The sequence below is a fragment of the Hypanus sabinus genome, chromosome 4, assembly GCF_030144855.1.
Source record: "Hypanus sabinus isolate sHypSab1 chromosome 4, sHypSab1.hap1, whole genome shotgun sequence".
NCBI classification, from domain to species: domain Eukaryota; kingdom Metazoa; phylum Chordata; class Chondrichthyes; order Myliobatiformes; family Dasyatidae; genus Hypanus; species Hypanus sabinus.
This window is the reverse complement of record NC_082709.1, coordinates 35,730,490-35,757,902: the sequence shown is the minus strand read 5'-3', so window position 1 is coordinate 35,757,902 and position 27,413 is coordinate 35,730,490. Positions and strand designations below refer to the sequence as shown.

The window sequence follows — 27,413 nt, the reverse complement described above, 5'->3', positions numbered from 1 at the left end:
TCTTGGCAGGTGGGTGGAATGCCAGCCACTTTAAGGGGGGAGTGGAGGTTAGAGTCAATGCATTACTGACAGCCTTTAATAAGGTGGGAGATACCTTTCCTGAGAAGACAATGGTAGTAAAGCAGATTTTTGTTCTTAGCGCAACTATTGGTCATCTCAAAACTGTTAAGTTCATATTTTTGCTATTTAAAAATCTTGAGGTACTGTTCAATGTGGAGGCATGAATTCATGCCTTGGGATTACGAGCCCGTGACTGAACCACTAATCTCTATATGCAAGTTCAGTTTGTTCACCATTTCCAAATATACCAAATGAACTATTGCAGCCTGTTAAAGTAGTGTTGTAGCCCAGGGGAAAGTACACACTCGAGACAACCACCACTTTTTCGGGTTTTAATTCCTTTATATGTTTTAGATGTTTAAGTGCCAGAAGAGGGCCTTAAAACAAAACGAATGAACTTTACAAGCAGATCCCGCCATTACAATCTCCGTTTAATGTTCAATCCACACACTGGTGTGTCCACCAATTGCGTATGCAGTATAAAAATACAAAGAAAATGGCACAAAACTAATAAGAGTACTAATACAGTACTCATACAGAGTCTATTCAAGGGATATGGGGACAAGGCAGGGACTGGGTATTGATAGTGAATGATCAGCCATGATCTCAGAATGGCGGTGCAGACTCGAGGGGCCAAATGGTCTACTTCTGCACCTATTGTCTATTGTCTATTGTCTAATATGGTACTGGCAATTCTGCTTGGCTGGTAAGGAACATTGCAAGCCACACTATCCAGCGTCGAGACCTTTCCTGGTGAAAATCTTTCTTCACCATGTCTAGCACCTCTGGGGGATCTTGATCCCAAAGCCCCACCAACTCCTGCAGCAGAAAGCAAAATGGTCTCCCCACTATCCCGCATGTGGGTAATGATGTCACCATCTCCACTTAAAGGCACAGACACCTATTCTAGCATTACCCGGATGAATGCCTGAGTACACCTCTTAACGATAATGAATAGCATTCAATGGTCACCCGGTTACATTGATTATTTCCAGAAATATAGCTTTGCCAACAGTTTTCTTGATGAATTAAATGTAGGGAGAATAGAATTAGGCATTATTTTGGCACCTTGGCAACTAAATGCTTGCACACACTACCTGACAGGATCTCACCCTGCCGTCAGCAGGAAGGACAATCAGCCTTTTGTGTTGGGCTTGACCGGTACATCACATGCCAGCTGGTGTTCGGCACCATGTGACTGAAGCAGCTGAGTTGCTCCGCTCACAATGGGGCCTGTAATTCCTCAGCAGCTCAGGGCACAGAGGATTAGCAGCACTCAGGCTTTCAAATGTGGCACATCAATGTTCCTTGCATCTTTTCAATGCAACCATTCATTTCATCTCCAGGCTGTTGAAAGTGCACAATTTAATGGAATTTTGATGGAAATCCCTCCTCCCAGTGCCATGCCCCCCTTCCCCTCCTCAAATCTACATTGAAAGCAAGATGCTAAGCTGTTGCTTTGCAGAGATCCAATCATTCAGTGAAGGCATCATTGTGAACATCAACAATGTGTCTTCTCATTGGAGCTAAATATTCGGGCTTATTTTAAAGCTAGTTTCACAGTAAGATCCATTTTACAGTCATTGAAATTCATTCAGACTCCCTGGGTTCTAAATTTGGCAGTTTTTGGAAATGGATTGCATAAGAATGCAAAATATCATTTGTGTACATATACTCATTTTAATTGTCATGGTTCATCAGTAAAATGATTTTTGTATATTTTTAAGAGCGAGAGTGGTAGTAATAGCCAATTGCTAAGCAACGGGGTCATTACACAGGTACTCCCTCATCACCTCATGGGTCTTCTAATCCTTGTTCTGTGCCGATCTCATTAAGTACAGTGTTAGGGGTCTGTATTTTATCTCAGTTAGACAGAGAGTAGTTCTATTTTTGTTTTACATAAAGCTTGCCAATAATGATAGCTTACTAACACAATCAATGAGTCGATAAGTTCAGGATCATATGTTTTCATTATGCTCTTGCCAGTGGTTGTAGTGGGCTGGTTTGATCAGACCCAAAAGATCCAAACCAACCTGAATGTCTTGGAAATATGGTAACAAGCATTACTAAGTAACTTAAGCTTAATTTGTTATCAGAAAATGGAAAGCACAACTAAACCACATGAAAAACTATGTAGTAAGTAATAAAGATTTCACAGCTCATGATTCTTAGTCTCCATTTGATTGCTGCGGTCGTTGGGGGACTTGATTGTTGCTATTGTTGGAGGAACTCCAAATTCCAACTCGTGAAATCACCCTGGGTCCATCCTAGCACCGATGATCTCGGTCTAAGTGAAGTCCCAACAACTGAGAGAAAGAAAGGTCCCTAATTCAGAGTTCAATCCACAAGCATTGAGAGACACACAAAGACAGATAAAGTCTTTGGTTTTTTGTTCTCATACCACTAACTCAGCATGGTTTCTTTCATTCAAGCAACTTGTGTTCATCGATAGACATCCTCATGCTACCTGGGCTTTGAGGCCAAGGAAGACCCCAGCCACTATCAGTAAACATTAGACATTCACAATTGTACAGTGTTTAACTTGTACAGCCTTCTTGACACCTTACACGTTCTGAGCTCACAAAGAGTTAATGTGTCACTTGGAGATGTTCAGACTTTCATCCAATATATTTACAAAACTTAATGCACAACAAAACAGTGATCAATTCAGTAAAAATATATCACAGTATATTGCATCATGGGGAAAAAAGCAATTAAAATTCAGTCAACAATTTGCAGCAGCTGGGAATTGTGAGCAGATAATAACCTCAAAGCCTGACAGTGCTGGAGTTGTTAGTGGTGCTGGTGGTGAGGGGAGGGATGGAGATGGATGGAGGAGAGCATAGGTTCCTCCCAAACATCATTATATAAAACATGTATAAAACTCCCAAATGCCATTCATTCCTTTATCCACTAGACATGCAAGGATTATAATGGAATGCTCCCCAATTACCTGGTTCAGCGCAGTCCCAATGACACAGAAGAAATTTGACAAACAGTTACTTGTTGATTAGCATCTCACCCACCAACTTGAGTAATTACTTCCTGCATCCCCAACAATGTATATCGTTAGCTAAGTGCACTTTAATTGGACCAAGCTTTTTGAACATATGATCGTTACTTCCTAGAAAAGGAGCCACAATACATTACCACTCCTAGCCACACATCAGATAATTTGGAAATATACTATGAATCTTTCATTATTGAAATTTCATCATTGTAAGTGGATTGCAGTGTTTCAAAATGGCAACTCGCCCCACCTTTCAGGCAATTAGAAGCATACGATTTTTGGTGGCTTTCTGGTAATTCATGACATTCTTAAAATTGAATTTCACTCGTGCCTGTATAAAAATCACTTCTAAGTGTAAATTCTTTGCTTTAATCACTTTGTATTGCATTTAAAAATGGATGTACAGAAACCATTAAGCATTCCACTGTAAAATAATTACCTAAAATGCTGCACATAAGCAGAGCAATTTTAAGCATTTCCTTCTGTCAAAGCAGCACTTTCTTTAAAAACCCTGTATTTAGTAATCACTTTGCACACTGCGGGTGCCACTTCTGAAAAAGGAGATGAAAGCACACAGAAATTACATAAGCTCCCAAGCACTGAGTGGAATGTTAGAATGCCAATAAATCATCAACCATAAATCAGATGGTACATGAGAATGTTGGGTCCATAAGGAAAAATTTAAATGTCAAGAATATTAGAATTTTTTTTCTTTCTCCACATTCTTTACCTGGAGGATTTCATGTAAATCCCCACATATGCAAACTTATACTTTTATCATTAAAGGAATAAATAAACAACAAACACTGATAAAAAATCCTATTCACTACTCCACACACATTCTAGGTAACCACATAAAAGATCTAGACTCAGCTCAGTTATCTACTGTGTATCAATGATCCTGGGAAAATTTTATGAGTTACATTGTGTGAATGTGAAATGTCATATCAATATCAAAAATATCCTCAAAGTTAAAGCAATTCCCAGTGACGAAGCTTAACACAAAAACCTGCAGGTAATTCAAAGCATCTAGAATTTGCCCAACATTGAATTAGGCAAGTCTTGGAGTCACCCAACCCCCCCCCCCCCCCCCCCCGGAATAAAGCATTAAGCCATGTAACTTAGATTTACAGGGCCGAATGCCCTTTGTTAAACTAATGCTAATCGTAGAAATCTTGTTGTGCAGAGTTAATACCTAACTTTAAGTCACTTTTCAAAAGTTGACTATGAATTAAAATGGTTTGTGAATTACTTCTTGTAATCATTGAAAACTGTTACCTAGAATTAATAACTAGTAAAAAGATTAACTTAATTTCTTTGGATTACATGAAGCTAATGCCCTTAGTGTGCTCAATTATAGTTGCGATCACTGGACTATAAAAGCCCATTTAAAAAAATTCTAAAATGCCTGTTTAACATCAGGGACAATATTCACGTGACAGTCAAACATTCAAGTCGAGATGACTCCAGCATGATTCATGTGCCCTGGTATGCAGAACTGGAGAACTCAGCACCTAACTTTAAAGGACACATATGGCCACAAAGGAATGTTTACAGACCCAGGCAGGGGTCCTATAGATGTGCATTTAAAGAGCTTTTAGGAAAAGAAAACATTTGCTGGAGAGGCACCATTTTTAGTCTTTAAATCATACAGTAAGTTTAAAAATAAATCATTGGTAAATCCTGTAATAACAAATAAACTGTCTCTCTTTGTAAGTTATGTTGTTCCACTTTGATGACTTACATCATAATCTAGATCAGTGATACTAAAGAAATTAACTCATGCAGGAAGGTAGAAAAATCACATTTCTGGGAATAACAAAGGTAAGAATCTAATTCCAAAATGTTGTTGCTGATTAACTTAATGCATTCTTCTAAAATCCAAATTGTTCAAATGATATTGTGGCTTTAAAAGTTTTTCAACCACATCAGCAATGAAATGCATCCATCAAATTTTGTGCAACTACTTCATGCTATTAAAGGAGAATACAACAGGATATTATACACCAAAAATAACTGGTTATATCAAATGATTATTTTGGAGCATTTTACTTTGAAGTCATCTGGATCCCTCAATTGTCTTAAGATTTTCACGGACCCATGAGGAAATTCTCAAATCACAGACTGAATATCTAAATTGCATGACAACATAGCTGTTCAGTTATATCTTTATTATTGCAGATGCTTGTGTATTGTTGGTCCATTTCACTCTTACAAGCTAAGGTGGAAGAGAGAAGGTAGTTAGGAAGTCTAGAACCAGGAACATCTTCAGAAAATTAGAAAAAGTCCTCTCAGTAATGAACTTAGAATGCTACAAATTTTTATCTCATCTACTAGATCGGTTGCTTATTTTAAATATTTGACTGATGGATTTTTAATAACTAAGTCTATCAAAAAAGAGACATGAGTAAAAGGCAGGTAAACAGTGCTAGGTAACAGACCATCCACAATTTTTGTGAATGGTGCAACAGGCTCAAAGGACTGCTCCCCAACAGGTTCTTCCCAAGTCAGTACTGAAATCATCTCATTTCTCAGCAAAGTCAAAGCACTGGAGAAACTTAACAGGCCAGGCCAAATTCATCGAGGGAAATGATCAGTCAATGTTTCGGCTCAAGACCCTTCATCCGGGTCTCTAAGTACTTTCAAGTATTCATTCTATCAATTTCACCAGGATATGTAAATTGGAAAATGTGAAAATACACATTACATTCAAATTTATTTTTACCTGGCATGAAGATAATAAAAATAAAAATTCCCCATTATTTGTACCACAAATGAAATTTAGGCAAACCTCTCAGAGACTGACTGCACAGCTATTTTATGATGTTATCAATCAGTAACAGGAAACTGCACCCTTTCTGCTGATGTACTGTAGTCACCTCTTAAATCTGATTCAGCATGAATGTTCCCAGTCCTTACAGGATGTTGCCCCGAATGAATTGCAGAACCATTAAAACATTGGCTGGTTCAGGTTGGGTCATATGACCTAGAGACTTGGAAGAGAAGATTGAAAACACATGTTGAAATAACTGTAAGAAGTTGACCGAATTTCAAGATTCATTCTGTAAGTGTTTCAAAACTATGAAACTTAAAATTAGCTGAGTCCTGATTAATCATAATCTTGTTAATTCAAGTGAAAGATAATGAAAAATATGAACTGATTTTCTAAGAAAAATGTAGAAAATACAGGTAATACAGGCGAATAAATAATGGAAGAAACAAATAAATATTTTTCTAGCCTGAACTTTTTTCTAGCATTTAGTAAGCTTCATGTCCATGTTTGCTAATGACACCACTGTCATAGAATGAATCAGAGGTGGTGACGAATCAGCATGTAGGAGGGAGACTGAAAATCCGGCTGAGTGGTGCCATGACAACAACAGCTCAGTCAAAGATGATGAGAGCAAGGAGCGGATTGCTAACTTAGACACAAGATGCTGGAAATCTACAGTGATATTATATACTGGAGGAGCTCCACGGGTCAGGCAGCATCTATGGATGGGGGTAAAAGTCAATGTTTTGAGCTGAGACCCTTAATCAGGACTGGATGGGAAAGGGGAAGGTCAGAATAAGAAGGAAAGGGGAGGGGAGCAAGAAGTACAAGGCGGCAGGTGATGGGAGAAAATGGGAGGGGGAAGAGGGTGAAGTAAAAAGCTGGGAAGTTGAATGGTGAAAGAGATAAAGGGCTGGAAAAGGGTAAATCGAATAGGAAAGGACAGAAGACCATGGACGAAAGGGAAGGGGGAGGAGCACCTGGGGTGGGGGGGGGGGGCGGTCAATGGACAGGTAAGAAGAGATGGTGTGAGACGGAAACAAGAATGGGGAATGGAGAGGAGGGGGTGGCATTTACCGGAAGTTCAAGAAATCGATGTTCATGGCATCACGTTGGAGGCTACACAGATGGAATATGAGGTGTTCATCCTCCATCCTGAGTGGGACCTCATTATGTCAATAGAAGGGCCCATGGACTGAGATGTTGGGATGGGAATGGGATGTAGGACTGAAATGAGTGATCTCCGGGAGATCCTGCTTCTTCTGGCAGATGGAGCAAAGGTGCTGGATGAAGTGGTCTCCCAACCTCTCAGACTCCGGTCCTTCACCAGTCCCCATTCTTGTTTCCCTTCCTCTGTGTGGTGAACTACATATACCTGTCCGGACACGCCCCCTGCTGACTGCTCCTGTGGCCCCTCCCACTGACCGTGGCTCCTCCCGCAGACCCCGGTATAAAGGCGATTGAGGCCTGAGCCCTGCCCTCAGTCTCCAGGATGTAGTATGGTGGTCAACTACTGCTTGTTCTTTCTTCCAGTCAATAAAAGCCGATATCTCGCCTTCACGTCTCAGAGAGAGTTATTGATGGTGCATCAATTTTATTGACTGGAAGTTTTAAAACATGGAAAACATTTTACGTCTGGAAAGATTGGATTTGGACCCCCAAGACCCTGAAGTAGCTCTTGCCTTTGAACTCTGGCTTGCATGCTTCCAATCATACTTGCAGGAGGTTAGTGCAACTGAACCCGCTGTTATGCACCGAATTCTCCTCTCGAGGGTCACCCCGAAAGTTTACTCACTTATCAGAGGCCTGTCGACCTATGAAGGGGCACTGGGTACCCTCAAAAGACAGTACCTGCGGCCGGTGAACACCGCCTACGCAAGACATCGCTTAGCTACGCGACGACAGCAGCCTAGAGAATCGAGCACCGAGTTTCTTCGAGCCCTACAGACACTCATGCAAACTTGTGACTGCAAAACGCTCACAGCGGAACAGCATGCGGAGCTCCTCGTACGAGATGCCTTTATTACAGGGATCAGGTCAGTGTATGTGCGCCAGCGGCTGCTGGAAAATGCTGATCTTACCTTACGCTCGGCGATCGAGATGGCCGACACGCTGGAGGTTGCTCTGCTCAACGCTGACGCTGTCCAGCCATGCGATCCCCCGCCAGTTCCGTGGACACCTCAGACCCCGCCGCCACTGGTTCCCGCGAGCGAATTCGTCAATGCCGCTGCCAGTCGCGATTCCACGAACTCCCCGAACCCGACCACAGCTGCTGCCAGTCGCAAGCCCATGTAGTGTTACTTCTGCGGACTCGAAAAGCTCCCCTGAAAATGCTGCCCGGCCCAAAAAGCGACCTGTTCCAGCTGCGGGAAGAAGGGCCATTTCACCAAGGTCTGTAAGTCTAAACCACGAGCGGGGTCGGGCAGCACTGCGTGTGAGGCATGGGGGCCGCCATCTTGCCTGCCCGCCTCGTGGGAGGCATGGGGGCCGCCATTTTGCATGCCCGGATGGGGGCGGCCATCTTTGTCGGCGCCACCATGCCCTGCCCCTGACCCATCGGTGTTTACCGGGTACCAAGACGGCAGTTCAACCCTCGACCAAAGCGCCCCACACCAGCTTGCAAGGTCAATGATGGACATCCTGGTGGAGGGGCACAGGACTAGCTGCCTGTTTGACATGGGCAGCACTGAGAGTTTTATTGACCCGGACACAGTGCAACGGTGCGGACTTGTGACACGGCCGGTAAGCCAGAGAGTCAGCTTGGCTTCTGGGTCGCATTCCACAGACATCCGGGTAGGTTGTGTAGCGACATTGGTGGTACTGGGCACAGAATATCGGAACTTTGCGCTACTGCCTCAACTGTGCGCACCTGTGCTATTGGGGCTGGACTTCCAGAGCCACCTCGAAAGTGACGGGCCCCTCCCACCACTCACTGTCAGAAATCCTCAGTTCTGTGGGACTTCGTCATATACCCCGCTACTGACCACACACACACACCGACCCACACATCCCACCCAGCACCATGTCAACAGCTGCGCTACTGACACCACTTGCAGCCTCTCCACCCTCAAGATCCCTCCCACTGCTGTTGGCCAACCTGACCCCCGACTGTAAACCTGTGGCAACTAAAAGCAGGAGGTACAGCACGGGGGACAGGGCCTTCATTCAGTCGGAGGTGCAGTGGCTGCTCGGGGAGGGGATCATTGAGCCAAGCACAAGCCCTTGGAGGGCCCGGGTAGTTGTTGTTCGGACTGGGCAGAAAAATAGGATGGTCGTGGACTATAGTCAAACCATCAATAGGTTCACGCAGCTTGACGCATACCCTCTACCCCGCATCGCGGATATGGTCAACCAGATAGCTCAGTACAAGGGGTGCTCAACAATAGATCTGAAATCCGCTTATCACCAGCTCCCCATCCGCCCAGAGGACCGCCCCAACACCACCCTCGAGGCGGGCGGCAGGCTCTATCACTTCCTGCGCGTCCCCTTCGGTGTCACGAATGGTGTCTCTGTCTTCCAGAGGGAAATGGACCAGATGGTGGACCAGTGCCAACTGAAGGCCACATTTCCCTATCTGGATAACATCACCATCTGTGGTCATGACTGGCCGGATCACAATGCCAACCTCCAACGATTTTTCCAAGTGGCCAAAGCTCTGAACCTTACTTATAACAGGGACAAGTGTGTGTTCGGAACCACCCGCCTCGCTATCCTTGGGTATGTCGTGGAAAACGGGGTCATTGGCCCTGATCCCGACCGTATGCGCCCCCTGTTAGAACTCCCTCTTCCCACCACTCTCAAAGCCCTCAGATGGTGCCTGGGCTTCTTTTCCTATTACGCTCAATGGGTCCCCCATTACGCAGACAAGGCCCGCCCCCTGGTCAAGTCTACCACTTTTCCCCTCTCTGCCGAGGCCTGCACGGCCTTCAGCTGCATTAAAGGGGACATTGCCAAAGCAACAATGCATGCGGTGGACGAGACCATTCACTTCCAAGTAGAGAGTGACGCCTCCGATTTTGCGCTTGCTGCTACCCTCAATCAGGCAGGCAGGCCAGTAGCATTCTTTTCTCGTACCCTTCAAGGCTCTGAAATTCGGCACTCCGCGGTGGAGAAAGAAGCCCAGGCCATAGTGGAAGCTATTAGGCACTGGAGGCACTATCTCGCCGGCAAAAGGTTCACCTTGCTGACCGACCAGCGCTCAGTTGCGTTCATGTTCAGCAACCAACAGCGGGGCAAGATCAAAAATGATAAAATTTTGCAGTGGAGAATAGAACTCTCCACCTACAGCTATGATGTTCTGTACCAGCCTGGAAGGCTCAATGAGCCCCCTGATGCCCTATCCCAGGGAACATGTGCCAGTGCACAGCTCGACCAGCTATACACCCTCCATGCACATCTTTGCCATCCGGGGGTCACCCGATTTTACCATTTCGTGAAAGTCCGGAACTGGCCGTACTCCCTTGAGGAAATCAGGACGATGACCAGGGACTGCCAAGTCTGCACTGAGTGCAAACCGCACTTCTACCGTCCTGAAAAGGCGTAATTTATCAAGGCCACCCGCCCCTTTGAGCGACTGAGTGTTGACTTTAAGGGCCCCCTTCCCTCCACTGACCGCAATGTCTACTTTCTCAACATTATTGACGAGTACTCGCGGTTCCCCTTTGCCATTTCCTGCCCCGACATCACAACCACGTCCGTCATAAAAGCCCTGCGCCAGCTCTTCACTCTGTTCGGATATCCCTGCTATATCTACAGTAATAGAGGGTCCTCCTTTATGAGTGATGAGCTGCGCCAGTACCTGCTGGCTAGGGGCATTGCTACTAGTCGGACCACGAGCTATATTCCCCGGGGAAATGGACAGGTGGAGAGGGAGAATGCCGCTGTGTGGAAGGCCACACTTCTAGCCCTTAAGTCAAAAGGGTTGTCGGCCTCTTGATGGCAGGAGGTCCTCTCCGAGGCACTCCACTCTATCCGCTCCCTGTTATGTACGTCCACCAATGCCACCCCTCATGAGCGCCTAATCTCTTTTCCCAGGAAGTCTGCCACTGGGACCACCCTATCAGCTTGGCTGACATCCCCAGGGCCAGTGCTGCTCCGGAAACATGTGAGGATCAATAAATACTCCCCGCTGGTCGAGAGGGTTCACCTTCTACATGCGAACCCCCAGTATGCCTACGTGGTCTTACCTGATGGGCGGGAGGACACGGTCTCCGTCCGCGACCTGGTGTCAGCAGGAGCAGCAGACCACTACCCCGAACACTCCACGGTAACTATGAACCCTGTACCCGAGGTGACACCGCGCACACCGAGCCCTACACAGACTCCTCACGACACTCCTATACCGGGCGTCTCGTACACGCATGAGGGATCACTGACGCCTAGTGGGCTAACACCTCCAGTTGGGCTGGAACCAACACAACCACCGTCTCCAGTGCAATCACTACCGGCTCCTGTGCAATCTCAGCCGGTGCTACGTAGATCACAGCGACAGATTCAACCGCCTGATAGACTTAACCTGTAAATATACTTGTAAGAAACTTCGCCCCATGGGGACTCTCTTTTAAAACAAAGGGGGGGCGTGAATGTGGTGAACTACATATACCTGTCTGGACACGCCCCCGCTGACTGCTACTGTGGCCCCTCCCACTAACCGTGGCTCCTCCCGCAGACCCCAGTATAAAGGCGATTGAGGCCTCAGCCCGGCCCTCAGTCTCCAGGATGTAGTATGGTGGTCAACTATCTCGCCTTCACGTCTCAGAGAGAGTTATTGATGGTGCATCACTCTTGTGCTCCTCCCCACTTCCTTCCATGGTCTTCTGCCTTCTCCTGTATGATTCCCCCTTATCCAGCCCTTTATCTCTTCCACCAATCAACTCCCCAGATCTTCACTTCAACCACCCCCCTTACTGGTTTTACCTATAAGACCATAATTATAAGCAGAATTAGGTCATTCAGCCCTTTGAGTTTCCTTTGCTATTCCATCATGGCTGATCCCGGATTCCACTCAACCCCATACACCTGCCTTCTCTGATGCCCTGACCAATCAGGGAACGATCAACTTCCGCCTTAAATATACACACGGACTTGACCTCCACCTCAGTCTGAGCATACTACTCTCTGGCTAAAAAAATTCCTCCTTGCCTCTGTTCTGAAGGCTCACCCCTCAATCTTGAGGCTATGCCCTCCACCTCTGGATATCCCCACCATAGGAAACATCTTCACCTCCACCCTATGTAGTCCTTTCAACATTTGTTAGGTTTCAGTGAGATCCCACCCCCCCATTCTTCTAAATTCCTGTGAGTACAGACCCAAAGCTGCTAAACGCACTTCACATGTTAACCCCTTCATTCCCAGAATCATCCTCATGAATCTCCTTTGGACTCTTCAATGGCAACACATCCTTTCTGAGGTATGGGGCCCAAACTGTTGACAATACTCCTAGTGCAGCCTGACTAGAGTCTTATAAAGGCTTAGCATTATCTCCTTACTTTTATATTCTATTCCCTTTGAAATAAATGCCAAAATTGCATTTTCCTTCCTAACCACAGACTCAACCTGTAAATTAACCTTCTGGGAGTCTTGCACAAGGACTCCTAAGTCCCTTTGCACCTCTGAAGTTTGAACCTTCTCCCCATTCAGATAATAGTTTGTACTATTGTTCCTTTTACCAAAATGTATTATCATACATTTCCCAATACTGTATTCCATCTCCCATTTTTTGCCCATTCTTCCAATTTGTCTAAGTCCTGCTGCAATTGCATTGCATTCAGCACTACCTATCCCTCCACCTATCTCCATATCATCCGCAAACTTTGCCACAAAGCCCTTAATTACATTATCTAAATAATTGATAAACAATGTGAAATGTAGCAGTCCCAATACTGGCCACTGAAGAACACCACTTGTCACTGGCAGCCAACCAGAAAAGGCCTCCTTTATACCCACTCGCTGCCTCCTGCCTGTCAGTCAATCTGCTATCCATATCAGTATCTTTCCTGTAATGCCATAGGATTTTATCTTGTTAAGCAGCTTCATGTGAGGCACCTTATCAAATGCCTCTGAAAATCCAAGTAAATGACACTCACTGCCTCTGCTTTGTCCGTCCTGCTTGTTAATTCCTTGAGGAATTCTAACAGATTTGGCTTTACAGAAACCACCCTGACTTTGATTTATTTTATCATTAGTCTCCAAGTACCCCGAAACCTCATCCTTAATAATAGACTCCAACACTTTTCCAACAACTGAGGTTAGGCTAGCAGGCCTATAATTTCCTTTCTTTTGTCTTCCTCCCTGGAATGACATTTGCAATCTTCCAGTCCTCTGGAACCATGCCAGAATTAAGTGATTCTTGAAAGACCCCAAACAAGGCATCCGTTATCTCTTCAGCAACTTTTCTGAGGACTCAGGGATGTAGTTCATCTGGTGCAGGTGACTTATCCACCTTAGGACCTTTGACTTTGTCCAGCACTTCTTCCTTTGTATCAGCAATGGCACTCACTCCTGCTCCCTGACACTCACAGACCTTGTAACACTGCTGTGCCTTACTCAGTGAAGATAGATGTAAAGTACCCATTAAGTTCATCTGTCATCTGTCACTTGCCACCTTGTATTTCTTCCTCCCTTTCCTCCACCTTCTTGTTCTGACTTCTTCTCCCTTCCTTTCCGGTCCTGATGAAGGGTCTTGGGTAAAAAGGTCAACTGTCTATGCTGCTTGACCTGCTGAGCTCCTCCAGCACATTGTGTGTATTGAGCTGATTATTACCTTCAGGAGGAGAATGAGACCAGAATCCCACAAGCCAATCCGCATCAGAGGATCAGAAGTGGAGAGGGTCAGCAACTTTAAATTCCTTGGTATTATTATATCAGAGGACCTGTCCTGGGCCCAGTACCGGCACAATAACAAAGAAAGTGCAGCAGCACCCCTACTTCCTTAGGAGTTTGTGAAGATTCGGCATGACATCGAAAATTTTTACCGGTGTGTAGTGGAGAGAATATTGCCTGGCTGCACCACTGCCTGGTATGGAAACACCAATGCCCTTGAATGGAAATTCCTGCAAAATGAAGTGGATATGACCCAGTCCATCATGGATAAATCTCTCCCCACCAGTGAGTATATCTAAATGAAGCATTGTTGCTGGAGGGCAGTATCCACCATCAGGACCCCCCACCACCCCCGTCGCTGCTGTCATCAGGAAGAAGCTACAGGAGGCTCAGAAACCCACGCCACCAGCTTCAGGTATAGTTATTACCCCTCAGTTATCAGGTTCTTGAGCCAAAGGGGATAACTTACTTCAACTTCACTTGCCCCATTATTGAAATGTCCCCACAACCTAGGGCCTCATATTCAAGGACTCCTGATCTCATGTTATTGCTTATTCATTTGTTTATTATTACTATTATTATTTCTTCTTCCTTTGTATTTGCACACTGGCTGAATTCCCAAGTAGGTGTGGTTCTTTCATTGATTGTTTCTATTATGGATTTATTGAGTATGCCCACAAGAAAACGAATCTCAAGGTTGTATATGGTGAAATATATGTACTTTGATAATAAGTTTATTTTGGTTTGAATTTTAGAAACTTAAAGCCATCTGCTGCAAACAACATTCTTTCTAATTTTGTCTAATTCTCTCCTTAAGGTATTAACCTTGAATCACACTACTTTTGGCTTCCTCTACACCCCGATACTCCAAACTGTACTTAAGGTTGTGGGTAGAAGTGGAGAGACTTGAAATTTCTGTCAAACACTTTAGCACAATGTTGAGGGATTCCTGCAATGCCGTACACTTCAGACAGGACTTTAAACAACAGCAGAAAATATCCCATAGAGTAATCTGCAGAAAAGGCAAGTTATGTTTGGAGTCCTTGTCGCCTTATATGGATTAACCAATGGATGACAATGGCATACGTGGTGTTTCATAGCTCCACTAACACATGCTTAATTCTGACTTATGATGCTGCATCAAAAATCTATATTACTGTAATTTTGAGGTTTCCAGAGTAGTCGTTTCCCCTCTCATTTTCCATGACTGTGAGGGTTGGTAGGTTAATTGGTCACTGACATTGCTCTTAGCGTCTAGTTGAGTCACAGAATCGTAGGGGAGTTGATGGCAACGTGGGGAGAAAAAGAACAATGTAAGGTGGTTGCTCTGTGTGAGTTCTATGTTGTATCATTATACAACTTTGACATTGAAAGGTTGGCACCCTTCGCTGCCGCAACTTAGACATTTTAATAATAGCTAATATTCCAAGTGTTTAATTTGCACTTGGACACCTCAAGACCCCAAAAGATACCATATAAAAGCAAGTCTTTATATAGTATTAAATTTTACTGCTTACTTTTTGGGCAAAAGAGCCAAAAAATCTATACTTGGTAAACATTATTTACTGATGTCTGTTTCATATGAATGAAATTTCTCCTGACTTTTCTGAGCAAGATTCTGTCTGATCTCTAAAATTTTCTTTCTCTTTAAAAGTATTTGTCCAGAACTGGTAATACATGTCTTTTTTTTCCATTGTAAATGCATTTCATAAAAAGAAATGCTATTAAATAAAATTTATACAATTTTTAACAAAGTGTTTGCCAGAATTAGAGACAAACACTGCTTAATCATATAAGTCTTGATAGGTAGGTTAAATATTAATGGCTGGTTAGAAATAAGGAACTGAGGTTACAATCAGATGAGTGATGATCTCATTGAGCAGACTTAAGGGGCAACGTCGCCCATTCCTCTCTTAATTCATACATCAAAACATAGAATTTGGAGCTTCTCATTTCAGACACTTGCTCCAGTAAAATATGGGCAAGATTCTAGTTCTAAGTCAATGGAGAATGCTGCCAGAGGTCAGACTTAGAATTTGAAGCCAGAACACACAAAATAATTATCTGAAAACAAACTATCACATTTAGGTAGATTTGTTTCAAATTTGTTTTAAAAGGCCAGTGCAGGCAGGCCAGTTGATCTGGAAGCTCATCTATCAGGTTTCTAATTTAAAAAAAACAATTGTTAGATTTGCATATTTGTCTTTACTGCATTTGTTTCTTCCCAATTATTTCATTGTATTTCAGTTTCAGAAGACAATTTATGTATTGTCTACCATTAAACTGATAACAAATCTGTTTATACATAATATGCAGCAGTAAGCCAATTAATATGACATCTTGTCTTTTTTTAAATATACCACTCTTGCTCTGTCCCCGCATCCCTTGATGTTCTCAGAGCAAGTATACTTAGTGTATTAGTTTGTTTTCAGCAAAAGCTGTCCAAACTTATAAATGTTAGTCAGCAGAACATAATGATGGTAGGAAATGGTGCAAACTGCTTTGATTAATCATACTTAACATGATAGCACAATTCAGAGTCCAAAGCAAGTCAAAACCATAAGTGGAAAATCTGGTTAAATAGATGCTAATGACTCATTTATCAGTTTAAGGATTCATTTAATCTGGAGCTTCATATCTGAAAACTAATGGTCAAGTGCTTTTTATTCAAAGGATCTAAAAAAGAAAAAAATGCATGTGAATAATGCTTAGCAATGTTTTATACCCAGAAGGTATAATTTCTCATCTAAAAAAAAACGACACAAGGTTTAAAATCACCAGCCCACAGGCCTTCTCAACCCAGTTACTTAAGGACTAGCTCTCTCATGTCTTATTCTTAAGTTTACTAAACTATTCCCTGATGACTAAACTTGCTCAGAGGATAGTGCTGGAATGATACTGGTAATAATTTAATTTTGCATTCAATGTTTCATTTTTAAATTTCTTTGAGCTAATCAATGTTTAACATCAAATCTGAGAGCTAATGAAGTTAGAAATTTGGGCTATTCCCCCTGGGTCTGGAAAACTGAGTGGATTAATGTACATGAATCTTCATAACATGGAGTAGCAGCTCCGCATTACCAAATGGACTTGACACTGCAGGGTTCTTGGCCAATGGAAAAAGTTCATGTTGACTCGAGATCGGGCACTGCTGATACTTGGTGCAGACACTTCACCCACACTCCTTTCCTTTAGCTCACCCTCCCCCCCCCCCCAAGAGACCTGCATACCACTTTAATCCATTGCCTCACTATCACTTTCGTACCCATCCCCTAGTCAATCACCTTCCTTTCGCCTGTTTCCTCAGAATTGCTCCACTTTCATCCCTATGCAAGTCCCTAACCCACCATTTTCCGGTTCCTGTCTCTCCAAGAGCAGGGCCACCCGCTGGCATCTGTTGCTCAGTCCCTTCGGGCATTTCTGAATTGAATCAGTATCGAAATCAAAAATATCACTGGCATATGTTGTTAAATTTGTTTTTTGTGACAGCAGAATATAACAATACAAATAAAAAACTATCAATTATGATATATATATATAAATTAGGAAGTTAGGAAGTAGATAAAAGCAAAACAAAATGTAGTGCAAAAAGAGCAGAAAAGGTGAGGTACTGTACCCGGGTTAATTGTTCTTTCAGAAATTTGATTGCGGAAGGGAAGAAGCTGTTCCTAAAATATTGAGTGTGTGCCTTCAGGCTCCTGCAGCTTTTCCTTAATGGTAGCAATGAGAAAGGGGGATGACCTTGGTGATGGGGTCCTTAATGCCTTTTGAAGATGTTGTCAATGCTGAGGAGGTGAGCGCCCGTGATGGAGCTGGCTGCGTTTGCAACCTTCTGCTGCTTCTTCAGATCTTGTGCAGTGGTACCTCCGTACCAGACAATGATGCAACCAGATATGATGTTCTTCACAGAACATCAACTCTGCACCCTCACCCACTGTTTTAAGCTAAGTCCCTAAACCTTGACCTGAAAAAGACAAGAGAATCTTCAGCTGCTAGCCGTTAGCAGTTCAGGTCTACTGCTGCAACAAGGCCACACTCAGGCTGGAAGAGCAACACCTTATATTCTGCCTAAATAGTCTCCAACCTGATGTCACGAACGTAGATCTCTTAAACTTCCAGTAATTACCCCCTTCCTTCACCATTCCACATTCCTGTTTCCTCTCTCACCTTTTTCCTTACCTACCCAGCACCCCCCTCTGGAGCTACTTCTCCTTCCCCTTCCTCCAGTCTTTTACCCCCTCCTATCGGATTCCCCTTCTCCAGCACTTTCTCTTGCACCAATCACCTTCCCAGCTCTTTGCTTTGCCCCTACCCTCTCCCAGTTTCACATACCACCTTTCTCCCCTCCCCTCCTTCCTCTGACTTCTCATCTCCTCCCCCCTCCCCATCTTGATGAAGGGTCTCAGCCTGAAACGTTGACTGTTTATTCCTTTCCATAGATGTTGCCTGGCCTGCTGAGTTCCTCCAGCATTTTGTGTCTTTTGTCCAACAAAAAATTGAAACTGATGCACAGGAAGAACTAAGCATTTGAGCTTAAAAATGTATCCCATCTATTTGCTTCAAAGAAAAAGTGACCAATTCAACACATAACATCAAAGCAAGTTTTCAAAATACCAAACATCCTTTCACAATGAAATCTCCTTAATTTCAAAGAATTTTAAATATCCAAACTATATCTGTAGCCAGAGCAGCATACTCAGTGGCCACTCAATGAAGTACAGGAGGTACCTAGTAAAGTGGTCATGGAATGTATGTTCGAGGTCTGTTGCTGCTGCTGTAGCCCATTCACTTCAAGGTTTGATGTGCATTCAGATGCACGTTTGCACACCACTGCTGTAATACATTGTTGAGTTACTGGCACCTTTCTCTCAGCTTGAACACGTCTGACCATTCTCCCCTGACCTCTCTCATTTACAAGTCATTCTCAACTACAGAACTGACTCATTGGATGTTTTCATTTTTTTTTTGCATTCTTTACAGTTTCTTTGTAAACTCTAGAGACTGTTATGTGTGAAATTCCCAGGACATCAGCAGTTTCTGAGATACTCAAACCACCTCATCTGGCACCAACAATCATTCCACAAAGTCACTTAGATCACATTTCTTCCCCATTCTGATCGACACCCACCAAAACACACAAAAAGGAATAGTTGACATTTCAAGCTGTAACCCTTTATTCGGGCTGGAAAGGAAGTTGGCGGGGGGGGGGGGGGGGAAGAGGAAAGGAGGCTAGCTAGGTGATAGAGGAAAACAGGAGAGTAGGAAAGGTAAAGGGCTGAAGAAATAATCTGATAGGAAAAGAGTGGGTCATGGGAGAAAGGTGAGGAGATAGGCAAGTGAGAAGAGGTAAGAAGCCAGACTGAGAAGGAGAGAGGGGAAATGAAAAAGAAATTTACTGGAAGGAGAGATCTATGTTCACACCTAACAATTTGGAGGCTGTCTGGATGGAATACAAGGTGTTGGTCTTCCAGCCTGACAAGTGGCCTCATCGTGGTGGAGACATGTCTGGCCAGGAATGGGGATAGGAATTAAAAGGATATTTTGCTTTTGAGGATGGAAATAGGCTCTACAAAGCAGTTCCCAAATTGTCAGGTCTCACCAATGCAGAAGCAGACACACTGGGAGCAGCAGGTACAAAGGATAACCCCTAGAGATTCACAGGTGAAACATTTCCTCACCTGGAAATACTATTTGGGTCCCTGATTGGGGTTGAATGGGCAGCTGAATATTTCTCAGTTGCACAGATGTGCGCCAGGAGGGATGTATGGACAAGGTAATCAAGGAAGGAGTGATCTCTGAGAAAAGCGGAGAATGTGGTGGGGGTGGAAGAGAGAGAGAAAAGTAAAGATTTGTTTGGTGGTAGGATCCCATTGAATATGGTGGAAGTTGTAGAGAATGATGTGTTTGATGCAGGGGCTCATGGTATGATAGGCAAAGACAAGAGGAAGGAACACTTTCCCTGATATGGCAGTGGGAAGGTGGGGTAAGCACAGATGTCCGGGAAATGGGGGAGATTATGGTGAAGGGAGTATCACTGGTGGAGGAAAAGAAACTCCTTTTTTTGAAGTAGGGCATCTCTGATATTCTGGGAAAGCCTAGTCCTCGGAACAGAAGCAGCCGTGACAAAGAAACAAAGAAAAGGGAACAGCATTTTTGCAGGAGACAGGATGGGAAGCAGTGTAGTCAAGATAGTCCTGGGAATCAGCAGATTTAGAAGAGACAGAGATTAAGAAGTGGACCAAGCAGGGTGGAAGTTGGAAGAAAGTTGATGAAATTGACAAGCTCTACATGGGTGCATTAAACAGCATTAATGCAGTCATCAATGTAGTGCAGAGTTGGGGAAAATTACCAGGGAAGACTTGGACTGTTCCACATTGTCAATGAAGAGGCAGGCATAGCTGAGGCCCATGGCTAACCCTAGACTTTGGAGAAAGTGTGAGCACAAGGAGAAACTGAGGGCAAGGACCAGTTCTGCCAGAGGTGGATGGTGTTGGAAGTGAAACTGAAAATGGGTCTTTTGTGCAGAAAGATGCAGATTTAGGACACCTTGATGGGGGATAGAAGTGTATAGGGACTGGATTCTCAAGGTGAAAATGAGGTGGTCAGGCCAGTTAAATGAAAGTTGTGAGAAGTTTGAGAGCATATTAAGTATTGTACATGTAGCTGGGAAGGGATTGAATCAAGGAGCCAAGGTATGCAGGCTCTAGTTCAATGGGGCAGGAGCAAGCAGTGTCAATGGGCTGACCTGGACAGCCAAGTTTGTGGATCTCAGGTAGGAAGTAGAAACCAGCAATGCAGGGTAAGGGACCTATATATTTGTTGGCAGTGGATGGGAGATCTCCAGATTTGATGAGGTTAGCAATGGTACAGGAGACAGTGGTTTGATGGTCCAGAGTAGGATCCTTTTCAAAGGGTAAGTAAGAGGTGTCTTAGAGTTACTGCCTGGCCTTAGCAAGGTAGAGGTCAGTCCACCACACAATAGCACCCCTTTTATCTGCTTGTTAGTGGCAAGGTTGGGATTATTGCAGAGAGTGGAAGGGAGATCACCATTCTGATGTTTGGTCTGAACAACTAAATTCTCTTGACCATGCTTGTATATGTTGAGTTGCTGCCATATGATTGGCTGAATAGATACAGCACTTGTATTAATAAGGCATACAGGTGTATCTAATAAAGAGTCCATTGACTGTACTGTACGCTTGAAGGTACATAGTTGACAACCACATTTAAATCAGAATAACAACTTCTGAACTATATTTAAATGCTGATATACAGATGCAAGAGAGTTGTGAACACTTTGAAATTACCTGGTTTACCTTAAATGCACCTCTCCAATTCTTCTAAGATCCTTTGTAAGTTGTTTTGGTCAAGGCATGGTGCACATGAACAGATATTTCTTGAGAAAAGCAGGGTCTGTCAGTAACCTGACGTATCTTTTTTTTAAAAATAGGGCTGGGCAACCCACACCTTCAATCTCACCTCACTGATTGGAACACCTGACTCCAAATAGCTTCTGTAGAAGGCATTACCCCTGAAGTTCACATACTTTTTTTTAAGCCTAGACCGTGATTATTTAAAATGTATACTCAGTATTGACGACAAGTAGTACAATTGTTCGTGTGTTATTAGTTTAGGCAGACTGTTTGCTTATTATTGTGACTAGATGAAGATCAGACCATATTTTATGAGTAGTTATTTCAGAAAATCAGGTAATGACAAAGGATTGACAAACTTTTTCTTGCAACAGTACATTAGTAAACATGCTATGATAATTAAAATCATCTATCAAGTAAATCTAAAGAATTGCAAAGCAGTCAGTTTTTCTTCAAATACACTTTATTTACAACCTGCACAGACATGAATGGTTTGAATATTTTAAAATTAGACACTCGCATTATTCATTTCAATTGACTTGATATTTAACACTGCCAATTTCATATTCAGTATCTTTGTAAAATTGTAAATCATGGATTTGGCAGTGGTGCTTGATACACTCTGTAATGTGACAATGGATTTAACACTGTGCTCCATGTAATGATCTATAGAATAACTTAATCAGAATGGTTAACTTTATTCCACTCTCCTTTTAAGTATGCAGTCTCAAATCCGATGTTCAGATGGCTCTACATCATTCTTACCCGAAATGAGCTGAAGCACATAGTTTCAAGGGGATATTGTTCTTTAAATAGATCACATATTTGATTTTAATGATTGCAGCTCAACAGCGCAAAATGTGGCAATACTGACCTTCATTATCATAGCTGACAATGTTAGAGAATATTGGCACAGAAATTTTGGACAATTTTGAAAGGCTGATTTCCACTACCGGCAGTTTACAGGAAACATTACAATCATGGCAAAGGCCATATTACCAAATTCTGCATTTTTTCATAAGCAGCACAGGAGAGGTCTATAGGATCAAACATTAAATAAACATCGGACTGATTTCTTTTACATGAAGTCTTTTGAATCTCCAAGTCTATGTTCAACATGCTTGTCTCCATGTTCCTTAATCTTCCAAATCCAAATTGTCTAATTCATCATCTAGCTCATCAAGATCTTCTCCAGTAAAGAGATTTTCATCTACTGGGACACCATCAATATGAGCATCTGCTAATTCTCCATCTAGTTTACCATCTTTTCCATTATCAACTCCTCCCGAGGCCTCATCTAATTTATTTTCTGCAAATAAATGAAATAATACATAATGAGAAATTCTGCAATGAAAATAAAGGTTTGGTGCATACTTCAACATGTCGAAAGAAAGCAAGCCACATCCACATATCCAGACATTTAGCAAAATTAAGTTACATGGAATGAAAAAGAAACAGTAATGGTGCATTGATAAAACTAAATGGATGTTTGCCAGTTAATTCAATCTGTTTAATATTTTCAATTAATGGTAAATTAAATCTTATTTTGCTTCCCAGTAATGAAGCACATCCACCATGACTGCCAGCTTTTTTCCCATTTTTTATGTTTGTTGTCCTTTATTAAATTTGTTCTCTGACAATTTAATAAGCACTAGCTCCTATACAGGGGAAAAATAAAAGCACAACTTGACATATTAAAGTAAAATTTGACCAGACCCAGAAAATCAATCTGCTTCAAAAGAATGAATATTAATTGCATACTGATCTTTTACCTTCCTCCCCCATTCCTTCATTTAAACCAGAGCACTAGTCCAGTGATATTGAGAATTATAAACAGCTATGCCGTAAGTTGCAATGGGGGTTCACAATGGCCTGAATAAAACTTTAGGAGAGAAACTGTGGTTTGTGCAACTAAAGAGCCAAAAAGATACTTAACAGAATCCAATAAAGCTGCTTCTAGGAAAACCTATGCCACCCAATTTCAAATAGCAAATAGCAAACATCCTTCGATTCAGCCAATTTGGCAATAGCTTTTCATTATTTCACCATTTAGTCAGTCAACCAGTCTATTAAATTAAAACATTCATCATAAAGCCACAGAGCTTAATTTAGAATTTAGAACACATCAGGGAGTCTTTATGTTGCAGGATAAAAAGTGTTTTAAATTATCCATATTGCCCCACTCCAAAAGTTGCAACACAACTGTAAGTTGCGTCAAGTGTACAAAACAGGTCCTGAGATTTAAGGAGTTTATGCTGACATCGGTAATATGAAGTTGAATTAATAGTACAAATAGAATTAGGTTCAATCTAACCAGCATTACAGAGACAAGGTGACCAAGTTTGGCAATTACTTATCCTAAGATTCTTCATATAGAGGCAATATGAAAAATGGAAAAGGAGGCTGAATAGCATTGATATGAAATGCTCAAAGAGGAAGGCAGGAATTTGTCTCAGGTGATTAATAGGATTAGCCTGAATCAAGCTGAGAAACCGCAAGGGCAGGAAGTATATACATCATCCTAACACTTGCAATGCAGTGTACAGTGTAAACATCAGGAAATTAATGATGCATGTTAAGAGGTAACATAATTCTTACCTAACCTAACATTGAAATAATGTGTTTAGTTTACAATATACAGAACTCTTCAAGGCAAAGGTAGATATTACAATGAAAGGTAAAATTATACTAGGTTGAAAACAGAAGTGTATAGTGTGGTTAAATAAACTAAACCCAAGATTAAGACAGATTTACATTGTAGTAGAGGGCTAAAGTACAATCCGGGACAGTAAAATACCAATGCAACCAAAAAATAAAATCAGGTTGGATACATCTAGAGGCCTGCCTTCACAAACACACAAGTCCTCCCAGAAATAACAGAACAGGTCTACAGCTCAAAGCCTAATTATCTGAATCCTAGAATTAAGGAAGTAGTCATGGAGTTGGCATAAGCACTAATCAGTATTTTAAAAAATTCCAGATTCTAGTATTAGTCAAGAGATTGGAAGAGAGCAAATAAAACTCCATTCCTTCAGGCAAAAAGGCAGACAACAGCAAGCTTTAGGCTAGTTAGAAATAGGGAATAAATTGAGACCATAGGATGTAAGAAGAGAAATAGGCCATTTTGGCCCAATGAGTCTGCTCTGCCATTCAATCATGGCTGATTTATTCCTCAATCTCATTCTCCTGCCTTTGTCTCAGGCAACATTTGGTGCCCTTACTAATCAGAACCTATTAACCTCCTCTAAATATAGCTAATATAGCCTCTCTGACTAAAGAAATTACCCTTCGTCTGTTCTTAACGAACATCCTTCTATTCTGAAGCTGTGCCTACTGATCCTAGACTCCTCTACTGTAGGAAATACTCTCTCCACACCCAATCTATCTACTTCTTTAATGACCCCCCCCCCCCCAATTCTTCTAAACTCCAGTGAGTACAGGCCCAAAGCCACCAACACTCCTCATATGTTAACCCTTTCATTCCCAGGGTAATTCTCAGGAATGTGTTGGCGTGTGGCCAAGTGGTTAAGGCATTCGTCTAGTGATCTAAAGGTCGCTAGATCGAGCCTTGGCTGAGGCTGCTTGTGTGTCCTTGAGCAAAGCATTTAACCACACACTGCTCTGCGACGACACTAGTGCCAAGCTGTATGGGTCCTAATCCCTTCCCTTGGACAACATTGGTAGCGTGGAGAGGGGAGACTTGCAGCTTGGGCAACTGCCGGTCTTCCATACAACCTTGCCCAGGATTGTGCCCTGGAAACTTTCCAAGGCGCAAATCCACGGTCTCACGAGACTAACGGAGGCCAACAACAATTCTCAGGAACCCCCTCTGGCGTCTTTCCAATTTCAGCACATCCTTTCTTAGATTAAGGCCCAAAGTTGCTCTCAATTCTCCAAGTAAGTGGTAACACAGCACTTGGAAATAAACAATCCGACTGAACAGATTCAGTATCCGTTTATGAAAGGAAAATCATGTTTGACAAATCTGAAAGATTTTGGAGTTGTATCCAGGGTAACAAAGAACATCTTGAAGATGCAATTTTAACTTTCTGAAGGCTTTAAAAAGATGCCTCACAGAATATTAAAATTAGAGCACAGAGAATTGGAAATAATACCGGCATGGATTAAGGAGTAATTAACAGAACTGAAGCAGAAGTAATTAATAGGTAATTTCTGGGCTGGGAGATCATGACCAGTGAAGTCTTATTGTTGGGACCCACGGATTCAGCAAATGATGCCACTGATGTGGACAAGGGGATGAAATGTGTAAAAATATCAAGTTTAACAATGATACATAAACAGGCAATCATGTAGGAGTGGATGGAGAATACAGAGAGGCTCCAAGAGAATAGAGACAGTTTAGATGATTGAAATGGCATACAGCAGATGAAACATAGCAAACAAAACATGGGATCACCTACTTGGATCATAAAAACAAAACACTTATGATAAGTTGATATTCAGAGGGACTTGGGTATCCTTGTACCCAAGTTACTAGGTAGAGCAAAAAGCACATGCACATTGGCAATCATTGCAAAAGTATAATAGTAGAGCTGCTTTACTCTAGTTATATAGAATACTGATAGGCTGACATCTGATACAGGCCACCAGGTTTCCCTACCCATGAAGCAGCAGTATTCTACTGAATTGATAAATGGAACGGCAGGTTTGTCATTGGCATCAATTTCACAGTTGTCTCATACTCCAGACTAAGGGTTCCCAACCTAGAGACCACAGACCCCTTCGTTAATGGCAGGTTGGGATGCCTTTGTTCTGGAATTTAGAAAAATAAAATCCAATTTCATTGAAGTCTATAAAATTAACTCAAGCAGAATTGCATGTATCGCAGCATCAAAAATTAAGAACCAACTGATCAGGACATTTGAGAAGGAATTTCTCCATCCAGATGGTAGAAAATCTTTGCAATTTTCTGTGAGCCGTGGAGGCCCAGTTGACTGACCAGATACTGAGGGACTTGAAAATGGTGAAGGGAAGAATTACCATATTGAACCCCAGAGCAGACAGAAGGGACCATCTGCTTTAATCCTATTTCTCATTTGTTCTTTGGACAGTACTCAAGATGACATCAGGAGTACCAATCTTCAGGAATCTAAGGCAATAGCAGTAAAATAAAAATGATATCATATTTAGTCAAACTCAGCTACAAAACTAAATTCTGACATCAATTTCTTAGGAGGAAAATCTAATATTGATTACAAGCACTGTAACAGGTGGATGAACTATACCACTTGAAATTTAACTGCATGAAAGCACTAAATTTTAGATAATTTAAACATTACCAGTGAAGATCAATCACTCAATGGAATATAAAATAGTGAAATCTGTGGCTACATATTCTTGACTTTAATAAATTCAGGTGGGTCACCTAGATCTTGCAAGAAATGTATGAATGAACCCACTCACCATCTGCATCATTTGACATTTCTTTAGGTAAACTTGCAGAATGTGTTTCTCCCTTCCGATCAAATCCAGTTGAAACCGTAATGCCAGTCTTCTCTATTTCTATTGGCACAAATCGGGAAACATCAATGTCACTGATCTGTGCTGCCTCTTCGACCTAGAATGAAGAGAATCAGTTAAAGGCCTTATGACAGAAGTAGCAGAAGGCATCGTGTAGTGAAACTTACCTCTTCATTTTGTTCCTGAGAATACTGGGTGTCATCTGCTTCATCATCATCGGCACTGATCAATTCAGGTCGGAATTCAAAGACCTCACGTCCACTCACCTGGATGTGAAGAATTATTCCAAAATTGAGTCTTTGAATAAATATCAAACAGCATCAATTGAGTAGGTGATGTTATAAGTACACATACACCAAAAGCTTTGCCGGCATTGAAATCTGCTTTCCTCTTTTCTAGGTCTTGCTGAGATTTTTCAATTTTCTCAAGTCTCTTCCTTTTCTTCCATTCCAAGAAGGTTTCAAGAGTGATTCTAGTTACTTCTGGTCCCAAAGCTGCTCTCTTAAATTTAAACACAAAATCTTAATTTACTTTTTGTTCAAATTCTTTACATTTTGACTCCATATAATAGGTTCGACTGACAGAGTTTAGTACAGGACCAAAAGAGTTACATTGAATTGCTATAATACACCGTAGTTAAGAATTCAAAATATTAAAATTGTACAAAACTGATAGTTGAAGACTCTGTGGCAGCAAAACAAAAATCACTGTTCAACACTATCGCCATTAGATCATTTAATATCTAGCACCACCATGTGGATGGGACAGGTATAAACTCAATTAATTGTGGGATACAAGTTGTGTCAGTGTTAAACTATGATATAAAATTCAGTTCAAGAAAGAAGATAGTTGATTTAATAAGAATGCAAACAGCTTTGTTTACAAAACCTTAAAA

At 42.2% G+C, this 27,413-nt stretch overlaps 1 protein-coding gene across 1 annotated transcript in view; it reads right to left on the bottom strand.

Annotated features, from left to right (window-relative positions):
- Positions 1–21,482: 21,482 nt before the first annotated feature.
- Positions 21,483–27,413, bottom strand: part of zc3h15 (zinc finger CCCH-type containing 15) — a 40,883-nt gene continuing 34,952 nt past the window's right edge. Inside the window, exons 7-10 of the mRNA XM_059966813.1 lie at positions 26,873–27,019; positions 26,686–26,784; positions 26,462–26,615; positions 21,483–22,346 (exon numbers count right to left, since the gene is read on the bottom strand). Coding sequence (XP_059822796.1) covers positions 22,174–22,346; positions 26,462–26,615; positions 26,686–26,784; positions 26,873–27,019 — 573 coding nt within the window. The 3' untranslated portion in view covers positions 21,483–22,173. The remainder of the gene's footprint in view (positions 22,347–26,461; positions 26,616–26,685; positions 26,785–26,872; positions 27,020–27,413) is intronic.